Source organism: Amblyomma americanum, chromosome 7 (genome assembly GCF_052857255.1).
Source record: "Amblyomma americanum isolate KBUSLIRL-KWMA chromosome 7, ASM5285725v1, whole genome shotgun sequence".
In the NCBI taxonomy this organism is placed as follows: Eukaryota; Metazoa; Arthropoda; class Arachnida; order Ixodida; family Ixodidae; genus Amblyomma; species Amblyomma americanum.
This window is the reverse complement of record NC_135503.1, coordinates 97453356-97471162: the sequence shown is the minus strand read 5'-3', so window position 1 is coordinate 97471162 and position 17807 is coordinate 97453356. Positions and strand designations below refer to the sequence as shown.

At 50.3% G+C, this 17807-nt stretch overlaps 1 protein-coding gene across 1 annotated transcript; it reads left to right on the top strand.

Annotated features, from left to right (window-relative positions):
• The first annotated feature begins 1249 nt into the window (after nt 1-1249).
• LOC144097964 (tubulin beta chain-like) lies at nt 1250-12759 on the top strand. The gene is made up of 7 exons (XM_077630554.1): nt 1250-1314; nt 1910-2018; nt 7063-7173; nt 8867-9111; nt 9254-9453; nt 9985-10421; nt 12584-12759. The coding sequence occupies exons 1-7, from the start codon at nt 1258-1260 to the stop codon at nt 12757-12759; spliced, it is 1335 nt and encodes a 444-aa protein (XP_077486680.1). The 5' UTR covers nt 1250-1257.
• The last annotated feature ends 5048 nt before the right edge of the window (nt 12760-17807 follow it).

The window sequence follows — 17807 nt, the reverse complement described above, 5'->3', positions numbered from 1 at the left end:
TCCATGAAAACGTTGCCGCCGCGGTCGGGCCGACAGCGGGAACTCCAATGTAGTCGAGCGCCCTAACCACAGCCACCGCGGCGGGTCTCATCGAACATCACCATTCTGAACATCAGCGCAAGCCACCAGATTGCTGAACAAAGGAGTCAGCCTATCTTATTCGTCCAACCTTCAAAAAGCTTATAAACTTTTAGCTTTCTCTTTCTTTATGACATATGTAGCGTTCATCTTAGCTCCGCGTTCCGCCTCACGTACTACAGCTGGATTTTGCCGTGGCTGACACTCCTTACGCTGGTGAGTACGCCGAATCTCGGCTGCTCATTGAGGCTGATTGGATGGTCCAACGGCTGCCACGGCACTTCACGCCGGACCTCCAGTCTGAGACACAAAGACGACGAAGAGGCCACGGGCAAGTGAAGTGTGCTGGGCATAGCCATGTGGTCTTTATGCAACGCCGCCGGTAGCTACGTTGTACTACAGAGCCAGCACCGACGCTCAGCTTTGCAAAGACGAAGCGGTTAGCGGCGCATTTTACTTTAAATATTCTTCTGTAGCTTTTATTGATACATTTTTTAATACTCAGGCTTTGTGCTAAAACTGTGTCGTAATCTCCTATGGAAATTTTCTTGTTTAAGCCACTACACCTTGGCCAGTGCCCCCCTACCCCTCTGTGCGTATGGGACATGTTTTGAGAGGAAAAAGAAGATGAGGAGCCTTCATGCTGCGTTATTTGGGGCGTTGCCATGGTTACACGCTGAGGCCTTGCTCGGGCTAGGCTTCCTGTATGAGCTCTTAGGAGTAAAAATAATAGTTCATAATTGAAGTCAGCAATGACTTTAGCGCAAGTAATTTTAATAAGCACGAAAAAGAAAAGGAAGAAAAGAAAAGTAACGAGTGTCTCCGCGAGGTGGCCTTCCGCGTTCGTGGTTTGAAAGCACATCTAATCACCCGTTCTTCAGAATTCTTTCCGAAAGAAGAAATAGTTCCTCTTTCATTTCGCATACGCTTTCTTTTTCGTTAGCTACCTCATAGGAAGATTTCATATCCAAGTTTCGCAACAGCGTTAAACTTCGATGAAAAGAGCTGAAGTGGTTTTTTTCCTTCAGGAGCAAAAAAATTTCTACTTCATCGAATGCGAACAGAAATGAGGAAGAGGTGCGGCGGCGCGCGCCTATAAATATTCCAGCTCCTTCTCGCAGGCCTCACTCTGCGTTCGGGGAGCTTGCGTTTTGTGTGGCTTGATATTCCAAGTACACAATGAGGGAGATCGTTCACGTCCAAGCGGGCCAGTGCGGCAACCAAATCGGCGCCAAAGTAAGTGACTGTTTTACGATGCATAATATTTGATGACACATTGCTTTCCCGATGCCCATAGCAGTCTTCCACCCTGTGTTTTGTGCTCACGTTTTGCGTTGTGTACGCGGCAGCATTTTCGAGATTCTCGTTGCAGGCTACGCGCTCATGTAAGTAATGAGCTTTGCGCAAGTGTCAATTGTGGGCAGTCTCAGTTCTTCCCTCCTTAGTCGCGGCTTCGAGCGAGAATGTTAGGCCCAACCACACACCTGACCTTCGGGGCTTGGCCGCCGTTTAATATACTTCGTTTTAAAGGCTGCTTGCACAGTCTCAACGTTACGATAGGACAATTCTACAAGCTTCCGATTGTGTTTTTCGCTGTACCACTAAAGGTGTGCCAATATTCTGAGAGCGGCGAGCTTCTTAGCTGGTGCGTCCGAGCTGGCTGACCTAGCGTTCCCACCTTGACTGCGGCACCCGGCAGCAGCCATGTTATGTCTGAAATGTGTTTTCGCACCATATCGTGTTTTGCATGAATTCTGGGCGTTAAGTGGTTTGGGGGTCATGGCTGTTTGATGTGACCTCACGCCAGTTATGAAACATTTCCTGCTCGCAGTTTTGGGAAGTCATATCGGACGAGCATGGAATTGATCCTTCTGGCATCTATCGTGGAGACTCTGACGTTCAGATAGAGCGCATAAATGTCTATTACAACCAAGCGTCTGGTAAGTACCTGTCTGCATTTCCGATGATACTTTCAGTGCAGAGTTGTCGCGTCTTTGAATGTCGTACTGCCTTTTCAAGCTGCTAAGACCCGGAACTAGGCTTGCTGATTTTGAACGAGCGCAGTAGAAGATGCTCTAGCTCCTGCTCAAGGGTATGACGTGTTAATGTAAATAGGTCAGTGCCCTTATACGCGTAATTAGGCATTCTTTACATTCATAGATCCCTGGGCGCAGTGGTGTAGTGGTTAAGCGATGCGCTACTGCCCTGCGATGGCCGGTGCTGTCACCGGTGGAGCTTGTGATACGCTGGTTACTGCTACTTGCCAAGGTTGGGCAGCTCGCTCTCAATGTGGTTATTTGGTAGTGATGACGCCACGGGGCCAAGCCACAAGGTCAGCACCGATGATGACGCCGGCTTTTCTGCAACACGAGAACCTTAACGCGATCACATTAAAATACTGGCGGCATGTGCACTGCGATAGACAATTAAATTCAAAAACCTCCTCCTTTGTCCGCCCAGCTGACAGAAAAAGAGCACCACATGACGCTTACGGACCAGAGAATATCGTCGGTCGATCACGATGTTGACAGGTGAAGCTGTTCTCTGGCGTCTGGTCGTTTGCAGTAGGCGACCACGTTCTTTCCAGGCGTCCGCCGTTTTCAATCGTGATGAAGCGAACGCACAATGGACACCGTGTTCGCGACCGCGGCAGACGTGTTTCGCAGGAGGCGGAACGATGAAGGCGTCCGTGTTGTCTAATGTCAATGCATATTAAACGACCTCCAAGCGAACGAAAAATTCGGCACACTTTAATTACCCGCCGCGGTGGCTCACTGGTTAACGCGCTGTCTACTGAGCCAGACTACCCGGGCTCGTACCCGACTGCTGCGGCCCCGCAAAAGGCACCCGCGTGCTGTGCGATGTAAGTGATCGCTAAAGATCCCCAAGGGGTAGAAATTATTCCGGAGCCCTCCACTACGGCACCACTTTCACTCCCTCATTTCTCCCCTCCCTTGCGGCTTTGTTCGTATGTCCACAGAGATATGCGAGAGAGTTACTGCGCCATTTCGTTTCCTCAAAACCAGTTTTAAGATAACCACGTAACGAACTCAAGACGTGGGCGTTCGAATGCGGTTTGCGAACTTTATTTCAGGCGGTCATTTTTTTTTCTCGAAGTATGACACCACCCACACACAAGCGCGCATATGACACCACCCGGAACGCAATACGACGAATCGTGTCATCATACTTTCGATACAAAAGTCTTTGAAGGCCTGCAATTCAAGATGCGTATGTCGTTGGTATGCAACAGTTGTATCTTACCGGTAGTCATCTGTAGGGCAGAAACGTGGAGGCTAACGAAAAGCGTTCACCTCACGTTAGGACAACGCAGCGAGCTATGGAAATACAAACAACTGTAACGTTAGGGATCAGAGGCGGGCACGGTCGTTGACGGAACAAACGCCGTGAGTAAGTGACCTCCTAGTCGATATCAAGAAGAAATCGGCTTCGGCAGGCAAGAGAAGGCAAGCGTAGCAGATGGCGGCAAAAAGTAACGTGGGACACACGCGCGCGCGCACCCGCGCGTGTAACACAGACACTGCGCCATTCATAATAATAATAATAATAATTGGTTTTGGGGGAAAGGAAATGGCGCAGTATCTGTCTCATATATCGTTGGACACGTGAACCGCGCCGTAAGGGAAGGGTAACGGAGGGAAAGAAAATCAGTTTTGAAGCTTGAGAGCATGCCGCAATGAACGCCGACATTGGCACTCGTGTTTAATAGTATCCTTCGTAGCCACTTGTGATTATTTGCGGCCTCTATGGGGAACATGTGCAATCCAACTGCTGCAGCGACTGTTCAAATGTGGAGCCAAGAAGTTGCTACGAAAGCTTTGGGTCGGGGCAAAACCGAGACCAATTTTTGAAGCGAAAAGCACTGCGCCAACTTTTCGAGCCGTGAGCGGGGCCTCAAGTTTGACTTAGAGTATTGCTACAGGTCACGGTGGCCGCAAGTTTCTCCTTGAATAGAGGTAGATGTCAAACCATGAGCATAACTGGTGGTAGTCAGGTTCGACACACGGCGTCAGCTACAGCAGCGACACGAGCAACCTTTACACCAACTGTCTCTACTTTGACCTTTGACCTTGAGCATTAATTTTGACCTTGCCCTCCACTCAAGCGGGAAAGCGTCTTCCGGTATCGCAGGTCATGAAAGTGGGTTGTGCATGAAACGCCGGTGCACTTTGAGTTCAGCGTAACCCTAGATGTGATTATGTGATTGATGCGACGCCTGCCGTGCAGACCGACACTCGAACAGCGCCGGTAACGTGAGTAAAATGAAAACAAAATTGATTTTAAGAAAAGAAAACTACGCCTGTGTCACATATCTCGGTGTACACCCGAACAGCGCTGTAATTGAAGGAAAGTGAAATGAAAGTTGTTTTTAAGGAAAGCAAATTACGCATGTTTCGCATATCTCGCTGGGCACCCGAACCGCGCTGTAAGCGAAGGAAAATGAAAGTTTGAAAGCGCCAGTCTCTGGGCCGTAAACGTAGCCAGGGAGATACATCTTTCCCTTCTGACGAGGATGAACATGAGCTAAAGCACAAGCAATTTTTTTAAGCGAAAGCTTCACTACGCTAGGTAAAACAGATTTCGCCGTGCGTTGCCGGTTGACCTCTAAGTGAGCGAGAGGTCAAGTGTGGCTGCAGGCCTTACCGTATGTGGTCCACCATAGTGTCGCACCGCTTGACCTTTGACCTTTCGATTCGGCGGTAGAAGGCGGTAGAATAGGCCGCAGCGTTCATTGGGTGACCAACCTCTCGCGATTAACCATTAACTGCCACCTGACACGGTGGCAGGCTGGACGCGCTGCCTATCCAGTGTGCGGAACGCACTCAACGTTTTACAGACGCCAAGCAGCGTCTGCTTGCCCGATACACCATAGCTTTCGCTCTTTAACCAGGTTCAGCAGTAGTTAAACCGCAGCTATTTTTTTTTCGATTAGGGCCGCGCGGCCGATTGATGGCGTACTTCGTTTTGGGGCTCCTTAAAGTGGCCTCACGACGCAGATGCCCTCTGTGCCTTTGGTAGAGACCGGGGGCTCGAAATGCGGTCGGACATGTGGCGTCGTGAAAGCGCTGCAACGCTAGCTTCTCCTAGGCGCCCTATGTTCTTCCGCTCACCAGCCTCTGTGTGTTAACTGCCTTATGATCCGCAAGGAAAGCTGCGCAGCTTGCCCGATATGTTTTCGTATGTTAACTGCTTTCACTTGAGTCTTTTACAGCGATAGTTGTCAAATTGTCGTCGAAATATTACAGTTGCACTGCGTCACACACTATTCAGAGCGAAGGCATAGGAGTATCCTCTCTCGGACGTAGCCAGTATGCGCGCGTCTGTTTAGGGTTTGGAAACACTGAAAATTAAGGAAAGGCGAGGGAGCAATCTTAGAGACTTAACACTTGAATGCCATCGCGGAGGGTGGAGCCCTCCACTACGGCACCTCTTCTTGCTTCCTTCTTTCGCTCCCTCCTTTATCCCTTCCCTTACGGCGCGGTTCAGGTGTCCAACGATATATGAGAGAGATACTGCGCCATTTCCTTTACCCCAAAACCAATTATTATTATTATTATTATTATTCGCGGAGGGAGGGATTAAAGTATGTATGAAATGGGCGGCGATTTAAAAAATAAAACTTGTAATTCACGCCGCACGCGTAAGCACTTCCATTTTTTTTTATCGTGGCGGCGGTATCGTAACTCGCTTTGCGTGGTCCCTGTAGTGCATGCATTAAGTCCACCGTTGTGGACTGCTCGCGCCCTGCATTGCAGCTGTAGTAATCATGTTTTAGTGTGCAGCGCAACGCGGAGTAGTACATCATTGTGATTCGCTGCGTACAGCTGGCGGGTGTCGGCGTACGCCTGCTACGATGGAGACAGTAATGATTTTCACTTCTGACGCAGCTTCACGCCGATATGTATACGAGTGGAGGAAGGAAACAATAATGCGGTTATGGTGAAAGGAAAGGTGCAGTACGCCATACGGGAAGGTGCGAAAGATGGAGTGCAAGATGAAGAAAATTAGCCGCGGTTTAACTATACTGCTGAACCTCGTTAGAGAGCGAAAGCTGTGGCATATCGGGCAACTAGACGCGGCTTGGCGCCTGTAACGGTTAGTGTCTTCCGCACACTGGGTACGCAGCGTGCCCAATCTGGCAGGCGTCATTGGTGGATCGTGAGAGGTTGCTCACGCAACGAACGCAGTGCCGCGTGTGTGTCGCAACGTTGCCGGCGCTAACGAATGCAGCCCACACCTCTCTCTCGCCACCGCCACGTATAGTACCTCAAAGCGAGGAGGAGGCGTCCGCTGGCCCAGGGAGCCAGTTATGTGCTCTTCCTTTCCTCAAAATCATCGGAGTCCAGAACGTTGTCAACGCCAAGGCTAATGAACGCAATGAACTCCGGCGGCCTATAGCTCAGTGCCGCGTTTCTGCCACAGCGTTGTCGATGCAAACGCACGCAGCGCGCAACTGTCAGTATAGCGTCACGTAGCTTAAAGCGTCCGCTCTTTATCGGTTTCGGCGCAGCTGCGGAGCGCCTGAAGGTCGCCTAAAGACCAAGCGACGGAGTCGACGAAACTCGCAGAACATGACGTAATGAAGTTTTCGCTTTAAAAGAGAAAGCGGTGCCGCATTGAAAAGCTCCGGGTTAATTTCACCACAATAGGAGTGTTTTAGGTGCAGTCGTTTGCAGTCATATCAGACACGAGAAGAGAAGAAGCTACTAAGGAAGCGAATAAAATGGCAGCCTATCAAGCGACGGGATGCGACATATCGCTTACATTGATCGCTATCCCATTTCCTATTTGAGTTTGGGTCGCCGTCGTTTTTTTGCGTTCCGTTGCCACGACTTCTTCGAATGGAAGAATTCTGTCTGTAACATTCTGTGTAAGATCACCCGCCAGGAGATTAAGTTATGAGTGATAAGCGTACGGCGTCTGTTCTAGCACTATGTGTGACTGAGTTTCCTTTTCATTCAGGAGGTAATTATGTGCCTCGGGCCATCCTGGTTGACCTGGAGCCGGGAACCATGGACTCTGTGCGCTCGGGACCCTTTGGGCAGCTCTTCCGTCCGGACAACTTTGTGTTCGGCAAGCTGCTGCTCCTCGTTGTCCGAAGGAACTTGTGTGCTTTTGCGTTTGCCATTTTTGAACGCAGAAAGCCGGCGGGACTAAAGCGCGCACTCACCTGAGCGCATTGTCCACTGCCATGTTTCAGCCGTTTCAGTCGCTTGGTAACGGCAGCGTCAAATCAAACTAAACAGAATAACTGAAGCACGAACACAAGAAAACAGAATAGCGGCTGGAGAGTTCAGGTCATGTACATTAACCATTCCACTCAGTACTACAGCCTTCGAGCCTTCCAAGAATATATGAAATTCACTAAAGGCTCTGGCGATAAGGTATTTGGACTGCTGACGTCTAACAACTCGTGGAGAGGTACTGGGCATTTCTTGATACGGATTAAGCAAGTCTACCGATGGACTACGTATTTAGCGCATATGGCGGTGTTCGGCCCGTTTTTGCAGGTTTAAAAATGCAGGCCTACCAATCCGCCTGTTTATTGTGGAAGTTTACTCATTTCCACTCCCTGGTTCCAGTAGTTTAGGCAGTTTTCAAGCAGTGCGAAGAGAGACCTCTTTTATTCCTCAAATGACATTCGTGAATACGCCGTGGTGTCAACTGGAAATCTGAAACACTGACCAGCTTCCGTGGATGTCAGTTAACCGCATGGCTTAAAAGTTCATTGACCCTCGCGAGGTTGTCTGTCGCGTGGGTCAACGAACTCGCGTCGCCCTTTTCGTCTTTCTCTGTCTCAAAAAAAAAAAAACGAAGATGAGTGTATTGGAGGGTGTTATTTTTTTCGCTCTTCTTGTTTACTGTTTTGTTTGCGTTTTTCCTGTATTTAGGAGCTTACGTATATTTGTACCTTTCTGTAAAGCGCGTTCCCCTTTTCGTTCGAGCTACAATCCACAAACATTGTGTGGGCACCTGTTTGTGAGCTAAATGGTCACCATGAATTTTCTTGATGTATTCCTATTTGCAGTACGCCAGCTCGATCCTCAGTGTCCGTAACGTCCATTGCCTCAAGTGTTTAATAGCAACGCCTATATACGGCACTATATACTGCCATAGCCGAAAACCACTAAGTTTCCCTGGTAGCCGTGAGACTGTTAATGAGGTTCACCAGTAGTACAAGAGAGCATGCTGCCGGGCTAGTTGCTGCCCCATGATGTGAATAAACCGGCACGAAAGCCAGACGAATGACACAAGAAAAGACACACAAGGCATAAGCGCTGGTGACTGTCTTATGTTTTTGTATCCTTCGTCTGCTCTTCGCACAGACTTCACATTTTGGCCATTAAATTTGCTCTGAGCAGATGTCCTAAGTTCCATTACGGGCTCTGAATAGCCGTGACGGGGAACAGAAGGGTGCATGTATCATAATTCAGGGACATTCAAAATATTTCCATTCATTCGTCTCACTATTTAATCATTTGATTGCTTCACAAGGCACACTACAAGTAAGGTTAACTCTGCATCTAAGGTTAACATTAAGCTACTAAGTGTGCTGGGGCCCGAGAAAGACTCCTGTTGCCGGGAGGCAGCAAAAGCAGCTTTAATTAGAGCGTTTTATCTGCAGGAAGAAAGTCAGTGAGCTCTTTTCTGGCGCGTATGTGACTCGTGTCAGCAGTACGTTTAGTTTTCGCACACATCTGAGCGTTGAGTCGCCGTCGGAATCATTTCGTCAAAAGTATACGCCTTTCACTATCTGCCCTTTCAGGACAGAGTGGTGCTGGCAACAACTGGGCCAAGGGCCACTACACGGAGGGCGCTGAATTGGTGGACTCTGTGCTCGACGTCGTCCGCAAGGAAGCCGAAGACTGTGATTGCTTGCAGGGCTTCCAGCTCACACATTCCCTGGGCGGCGGCACTGGATCTGGCATGGGAACACTGCTGATCTCGAAGATCCGGGAAGAGTACCCCGATCGCATAATCAACACATTTAGCATTGTTCCCTCCCCCAAGGTTTGTGACTATAATCACATCTGAAGTCTGATGTCCTTGTTGTGCATTGGTGACATTTTTGCCTTTCTTTAAGCTGACTTCACTGGCTTTCCCTGATGCCTCGCGTATGTGGTTCTGATTGTCTTTCTGCACTTCTCTGTAGGTTTCGGACACCGTCGTCGAGCCTTACAATGCCACCCTCTCAGTGCACCAGCTTGTGGAAAACACGGACGAAACCTTCTGCATCGACAACGAGGCGCTCTATGACATCTGCTTCCGGACGCTTAGGCTCACAACTCCAACCTATGGAGACCTCAACCACCTGGTTTCTGCGACAATGTCGGGTGTCACTACATGTCTCAGGTGGGTAGCTGACTTGCGTCTGTACTTTTGCAGCAAAACTGGTATGCAAATGGAACCCGAGTACGAAATGCGATTTAAAACTTTCATATCTGCTCACAGCACAGGGATTTTTGATGGGAACATTCCGACAGTTCGGGCAGGTGTGCATTAGCGTATGACACATACTTGGTGGAGGGCTCCAGGACAAGCAGGCAGCAAACTAGCCCGAGAAAGTCGACAATCGAGCGCGCTCAAAAGCTCTGCTGATGACAGTAACGTGCACGTTCCAGACGGCCGATAAAGACGCTAGTCTGTTGGCCACGCAGGATTTAAACGCTACTCTGTGCTTCTTCGTGAAAAGTCCGAAATCAATTCAACCATGCTTGAAGTTAAGCGTACTTCGATGCGTGAATCTCCTGCTCGTGATCGCGACCTTTCAGCCTCGTATAATTGCAGTTGCCATGAAGGAATGGCACCAGAGTATGCATGAACTATTGGCCTTTTTCGCGAATTGGCATCCAAATTCACGAAGGCTCTTCACTTCTCTTTCAGGTTTCCAGGACAGCTGAACGCCGATCTTCGCAAACTGGCCGTGAACATGGTGCCCTTCCCGCGCCTCCACTTCTTCATGCCCGGCTTCGCTCCACTCACCTCCCGCGGAAGCCAGCTGTACCGGGCTCTGACGGTGCCGGAACTGACGCAACAGATGTTCGATGCCAAAAACATGATGGCTGCTTGCGACCCCCGCCACGGCCGTTACCTGACGGTCGCTGCTGTGTTCAGGGGCCGAATGAGTATGCGCGAAGTGGATGAACAGATGCTCAACGTCCAGAACAAGAACTCGGGCCAGTTCGTCGAGTGGATACCGAACAACGTAAAGACTGCCGTGTGCGACATCCCACCTCGCGGCCTCAAGATGTCTGCTACCTTCATTGGTAACAGCACAGCCATTCAGGAGTTGTTCAAGCGGATCTCTGAGCAGTTCACTGGTAAGTACCGCTTGTTCTAGAACTGCCTATTTGACCCTGTGCAGGGCCGCTGGAAGCATGTGTCCCCCTTGCATCATGTGTTGCAAAACGGGAAACGGTGCCCCTCCGTAGAACATTTTTCCGTGGAGGATACTACAGAACTATCTCAAAAACCGTTGAGCGTGTTTAAGTGTGCTATAATCGATACCACAAAGCGGCAAATTCCCATCAAAGGAGACTCCAGCCCATGGCGTCGACCAATTCTTCCTCTTTGCCGATTCTGCCCCTCTCCCTCTTGACCGATCCCCCTGGAAGCGTGGCGTGAAATCTCAGGGGGTGGCCGATAAATGGGGAATAGCCATAGATTAATCGGATTACCACGGCGTCCTGTACATACATCGACGACATTGGCTGGAGGTTTTTCATTGGGAGCCATTTGCAGCTTCGTTCTTGAGTTGTATCCGACTATAGCACTAGATGCCTAGCTAGCGAAAAAAAAAACGCCGTCTGCGGATGAAGCGTCCGCCTGCCAGCTGCCACGGTTGGTAGGTGGAAGTGTAGACATTGAAATCACCCTCAACACTTAGAGCGAGGAGGGGACTGCTAGTGGGAGAGGGAAGACAAAGTGAAGGTGTCAGGTGACAGGTTGTGGGTGGCAAAGTGGACAGAGGGAAATCCCCCTTTTCTTTCCGTGCGCTAACACTGGCGCTCTTTGTGTCGTCTACTTTCATACCCGCCCTTATTCGTGCTGTTGTTTCATAATGGCCCGATACGAACTCGCCCAACTCGCTCTTCTACTAGCACTAGGTTGGTCACTAGCGAGAAAGTCATGTGTCGTGATGAAGCGTGGCGGTGTCCTGGTGAAGGAGACACCGGTTTCGTGGCAGCTGCACTCACTCGGAAGGGACAGAACCCATGCATACCACCTGCACTCTAGTGAAGAGTAGGCAAACCGGTTTCGCAGCCAACAGGAAAGGCTGAAAGGCGTCGCGCCAGCATGCCGCTTACAATGTGTGTAAAACCTTCATAGGTAACCTATGCGAAGGGTTCATACACTTACTGCTAGCTTACCTATGCCGCATTTAGTTTAACGAGGTAAATCAGGGGATGATGTTTTTTTACATATCCCTAATAGACCTGCTTTTATCAGCGCAGGTCTACAGTCGAGGACGCCGTTTAGCGGGGATAAATGAGGACTGGTTGAGCTTTTGCCGAGGCTAAAGAAAAAGGATTAACTTAAAATGAGGACAACCCAGAGGCATATATGGAATGCAAAGTGATAGATGTAACGTTAAGAGACCGGAAGGGAGTAGAGCGGGCCAAGGAACACATGCGGGTTGATTAAATCATTAAATCCTAGTCAAAACCGAAAAGAAATGTGCTTGGGCATGGCAAATAATGCGAAGGCAAGGTGGTAGTTAATGGTAACTGACTGGATTCAAAGAGAAGGCAAGCGTACCGGGAGGCAGAAGAAAGTTAAATGAGCGGATGACATTACGAAGTTAACTGGGGGTAAGGTGGTCACGGCTTGCACAGGATAGGCTTAATTTGAGAGATATGAGGAAGGCCTTTGTCCTGCAGTGGGCGTAGTCAGGCTGACGATAATGAGCTTTCGAGCCTTCTTGATCCATAAACTGCCTTACAGTATTTCTTGAAGTGATTCCCAATTATATACAAGCAGTGTTACAAGATTGGCAGACTGTGCGAATACGTACTACAAGTGAGGGTTTTTATACGAAGTCATTAGTACAACTGTGTTCTCTTTTTTTCTGCAAAACTGGTGGTCGAAGTTGCTTAAAAATTATGTCATTCAATTCCATGTGCCATCATAAGTGCTATTTTATCAATTGCTTGCACATGAAGCATGAGCTACGGCTTACAAAGTGTTAAAAAGCGTGCCTTCACTTCCTCAACAGCGTATGGTAAGCTATGCACTCGTAGGCAAAATATTTACGGGATGCGGATTTGTAGAGATTAATTTATTTTATCGTCATCGTTGAATCGCTAGCCAGTCAGCTTATACTTGTTCCAGAGGATGAAGGACACATGTCCTCTCAATGTTCAGTGCTTTTCTCTGACCTCTTATGCTTGTTTTTTTTTCGGCTACCCGAATCCCGCACACTTCTGTTTATGACGGTACTTGTCAGCAACGTTTTGTGATGACGTTATTTACATTTTCGCAGCCATGTTCCGTCGCAAGGCGTTTTTGCACTGGTATACCGGGGAGGGCATGGACGAAGTGGAGTTCACCGAGGCAGAGTCCAACATGAACGACCTGATTTCCGAGTACCAGCAGTACCAGGAGGCTACGGTTGACGACGAGGGAGAGTTCGACGCGACCCTGGCAGAGGCCTTGTGATTGAAACATCCCTTTTTGTTTGCTTTCACTTTTCAATAAAGGGGTGTGTTTCCTGTGTTGATCCTCGTACAGCCGCAATCGATATTCCGCTCAGCCTTTCCTCAGGTTGACGGAGGAATGTATTCCTTAGAATCATAATTACAACAGGCTAGCATCTAACAAACATTACATTAATCTGTAGTACGGCTCAGTAGGCATCGCCTAACAATAACGCCTATCTGATCTTGCGCCGTTCACAGACTCACATTATCTCCAACAAGTGCAACTGTGGACTACTTGAGTACCCTCGTATCTCATAATGTAATAACAGCCCTATCACCCGAGCAAGCAACAAAATTGGTGTTCAGGAAAAATTGGTTTGGATTTGGATTGGCTGGGCTTCGCGGGGTTTAAAGTTCCAAAGCAACTCAGACTATGAGGGGACGCCGTAGTGGATGGCTCCTGGAATATCGATCACGGAGGGGGGGGGGGGGGGAGTGCACTGGCATCGCACAGTACACAGGCCGTGTACGGCGCTCGCACTGTGGGGAAGTGGCTGCTACCTGTCACATGGTGTTGGCCTGCCGGTCTAACAGAGCCCTTTCGCCATACTGCCACCTTACCCTAGAGGACTGGGAGGCGGCCCTGCTTTGGCTGCTTGGACCTCCAGGTCCAGCGGATCTTGGTCCAGAGGGCCGGGACGGCTGCTTCTACCAATGGGGTCCCGGACTAGGGATTCCACCTGGTATGTAAAGAGGCTTCCCACTAGGGGAAGCCCCCTTCGCCGAATACCTCTTTCTGTATAGGTATTATATATCGAATAAATGCTTTTCACCGCCACCACCATTTGCTTCGGTTTAGAACTTTGTTCTGAACTTTGTCAGAGAGCGAAAGCTGTGGTGTACGTATCGGGCAACTACACGCGGCTTGGAGTCTCTAATGTTGAGTGCGTTTCGCACAATGGATAGGCAGCGCGCCCAGCCTGCCACCCTGAGAGGTGGCAGTTAATGGTTGATCGCGAGAGGTTGGTCACCCAATGAACGCTGCGGCTTACACATACCTCCCAGACTGACGTCACAACGGCAGTTTTCATCGCGTGACATCACGCGATTGTCACAGGACTATTCTACCGCCCTCTTCCGGTAAATCGAAAGATCAGAGGTGAAGTGGTGCACACCATGGTGGACCACATAGGTAAGGCCTATAGCCACACTTGACCTCTGGCTCATTTGAAGCTAACCGCCCACGCACGGCGAAATCGGCTTTACCTAGAATATTGAAGCTTTCGTTTCAAAAGCATCGCATGCTGTGAGGAGTTCGCTGAGGTGCAAGCCGCTATTCTCTGCGAGAACTTCGTTGTCCGGAACGGAAACAGGATCCGTCAATGCTGGTGCAAACGTGAACGAACGGATGGCAGCGACGGCTGGTAAAGGCTTCGACGTCCGGGCGGAGATTCGGCTGCTGCTAGGCTGCACCGCTTGTAGCCGATGATCACGGAGTCCACGTTTACATCAGTACACATCACTTCCCGTCTATTTCGTTATCGGAGAGTAAGGAGTTTGAATCAGAGCGGCGGGAAAAAACTTTTCAATGATCATCTTACAATAAATTCATCTTTCGCCGCCAGACAAGCAGCTTCAAATCCCCGAAATGCCGAAGTATCGGATTTTGACAAAAGAAAAATGTATAGAATTGGCGCAAGTGTACCTTTTACGCGCGTGGGGGTACAGCCCCATAAGGCTGCCTTGAGCCCTTGGCGCTCGGCCACCTCCGTGGCTCTTGTCACGATCCCTAATTGGACATTCGGCGCCACACAGGCGACATTCGGGTGCATATATCCAGGGTAAATCGGGGCGTATAGGGCAGTGTTAAGAAAGGTGTGGATTTGTAGTTGCCGCCAACCGTCTTTGTGTGGCTTAGTAATTAGGGAGATGTGGGCCGGAGGGTATCGATATTGTCACACTACTAACTCCCCTAGTGGCACCGTATCGTGGCTAAACTGTGTTATCTGGAAGTCGGCAAGCCTTGAGCCATCTTGGGGCTAGATGATTTGTCTTCATCTCTCGGGCTGCCTGCTGCCTTGCGAGTCCCAACAGCGTCTTGCGCGTATAAGTCAAGCAAATAAACCTGCCCTGCGTACACCAACCGTTTCTCGGTGACATATTTGGTGGAGCCGCTGGGTAACGGCCCGTGTACGCTGACCTCGAAGACACACTTGGCGTCAGTTTTCAACGCGTGGCTATAACACCAGTCCACAAAGCGAGCCGCCGCCTCCGAGGACTACAACCGGAGTTCGGCCAACTCACAGCATTGGCAAGGACCATGACATCTACTACGGCTAGCGAGACAAGTCACCATTCCGGGAATGTCCCACCGTACCTCCTTCACGCACCTCGGTCGGCCCCATGGTTCCATGGTGAGAGGTTCGAGGATGTCGAGATTGGTTGGCGAGCTTTGACCGTGTAGCGGGCTTCAACGAGTGGGACGGCGAGCGCAAATTACGGAACGTTTACTTTGCACTACAGGACTCGGCCAACACTTGGCATGAGAAGCACGAAGCTTCATTCACTAACTGGGAGGTTTTTCGCCGAGAGCTCTTAGCCATGTTCAGCACCGGCGAAACAAAGGATAACGCTGAAATCGCCTTGTAATCGAGGTCGCAGCAGCCGAACGAGAGCATCAGAATGTTCATAGAGGACATGACGCGACTCTTCAATCGCGCCGATCCTGCTATGCCCGAGGCCAAAAAGGTACGCCACTTAATGCGCGGCGGAAAAGAGCAATTGTTTGCCGGACTGGTGAGTGACCCGCAAAGAACTGTGGCCGATTTTGCCAAGGAAGCAACAAGCATGGAGCGTTCTCTGAAGGAACGGGGCGCGCACTTAGGTCGTCAAGCTAGTGTTCCAGCGCTCCCCACTGTACGCCTACGTCGCTAACAACTGAGGAGCTTCGAGAGCTTGTGAGGAGCCTGGTGCGTGAAGAACTCGAGAAACTTCGCTTCGAAGCTCCACTGGCCATCGTCGAGGCCATACCGGACGTGGTCCGAGATGAAGCCCGGCCAGTTGTTCAGCCGCCACCAGCTCCTGAGCCGGCTCCCTACGTCATGACATACAGTGAAGCCCTACAAAGCCGCCCTGGGCCAGTGGTGAAAGCCTTTTCCCCCGTCACTCCTGTGTCTTCACATCGGTATCCAATTACAGCTGTACCCGCCGTACAGCAGGATTCCCGGTCCACCATGAGAAAAGCGCATGTTTGGCGTACGCCAAACAATAGGCCACTCTGCTACCACTGCGGGAAACCCGGCCGCATCCTCCGCCACTGCCGCTACCTCAGAATGGGCTTGAGGGGGTTTTCACCTGACGCACTTTTACCACGCTACCGAGAACAGCCGCGGGATTTCGAGCAATATCTGTCCGATAACGTGCAGCCATCGACCGCGCAGCGGCGTCAGTCGCGATCGCCATCCCGAAGGCGGTTTTCTACTCCAAGCGGCCCGTCGTCTTCTTGCCAGTTCAGAGGCACGTCCCAACATCGGGAAACTGAAGACGGCGTCCTCCGGGGGTAGGGCTGCCGCTATTCGACCAAGTCAAGAGCCTCCACCAGACGATCCACAGCAACCATCCGACCGCCGACTACTTGACCGTACGACCTCAACGACGACAAGCTGTCACCGACTTGTTTCGGCCGAAATTGACGATTCACTGCTACTACCCGACCGACGAAGACCTCACCCGACGAACTAAATGACAACGACGTGTTGTGACCCACTGGTGTCTACCGAAATCCCAGTAACCGCATATAACCGCGATGTGACCGCACTTGTGGATACCGGCGCTGATTTTTCCGTAATGAGCAGTCAGCCACGGCTCTATGAAAGGTTTAAACCCCTTGGCCTGGGTCGCAGATCCTCACCGCCAGCCCTCATGTGGTTACGCCGATTGGCGTCTGCACGTCACGAATACAGATCCACTGGTGCTACTTTCCCTGGTTGCTTTGCTGTGCTGCTCGAGTGCTCCAAACACCTGATACTCGGTTTGGAGTTCCTTCGGGAGTACGGTGCCGTCATCAACCTTCAGGAGCTGAAAGTGTCATTTTCCACTCAACCCCCTGTTGACGGCGATCCCGAGCCACGCAGGACTAAGTTGCGCGTCTGTGAAGACCACGTATTGATCCCTTCAAGTGCCAGCATGTTTGTTACCGTAGATTGCGATAACATCATTAGTACTCGTGGCATCGTTGAAACCAACATGTCGCTGCTCCTTGGTCGCCAAGTCTGTCTTGTTCGCGGAATTGTTGAACTGGAAAATGGCCGAACCGAACTTTTGGTGTCCAATTTTGGCTGTGAACCTCAGTGTCTGCCTGGCAGAACAGGTATTGCGTATATCGAAGAACTCGATGAATTCACGGCACAGCACGCTTTGTCCGGAGACCCGGCATCAGTGGAGGCACCGACCACTCCCATAAAAAACTGACGTAAACCCGAACTTCCCGTCTAATCTGAGTCGCTGCCTGGAAAGCGTTATCCAGTATTTCTGCGACTGCTTTGCCTCGGCCTCCAAGGTTAGGCAGTGTTACAACTCTGCTGGGGGCACGTTGTTTGACCCCTCGTTAACACCACGAAAAGAAAAAAAGGTGTCTCGGGGAAACTACCTGTGTAATCCTTCCCACGCACGCGCCGCTCGAGTCGGACCGCTAGACGCGATCCACTATGGACAAGACGACGAAAGGAAGCGGGCAAAAGCACATTTCCGAAACTACCGTGACTGACTGCTTCGGACGAAGTAGCAGTGTACCTCAGTATCCTCTTCGCCCATTCCCACGGGGCTCAGCGTGCTTGTGCGGCGACTCTTCCGTTCTGTGAATCGTGTGGTGAAAGAGGCGGAGTCTAAGTGTATTTAACGAGCATCCTGAGTACGAACGATCGCTCTGTGCCTTGGCGACAAGACTCATCCAGTCGCTCGACGCAATGAGCTTTTATTTCTTGATTGTTTGCTCTTTTTGTTTCCTTCTAAACTATGTAATCAAGTTTCTTGAAAAGTGCCAGTTTGTTTTTTAGTTTTCACAAGCTT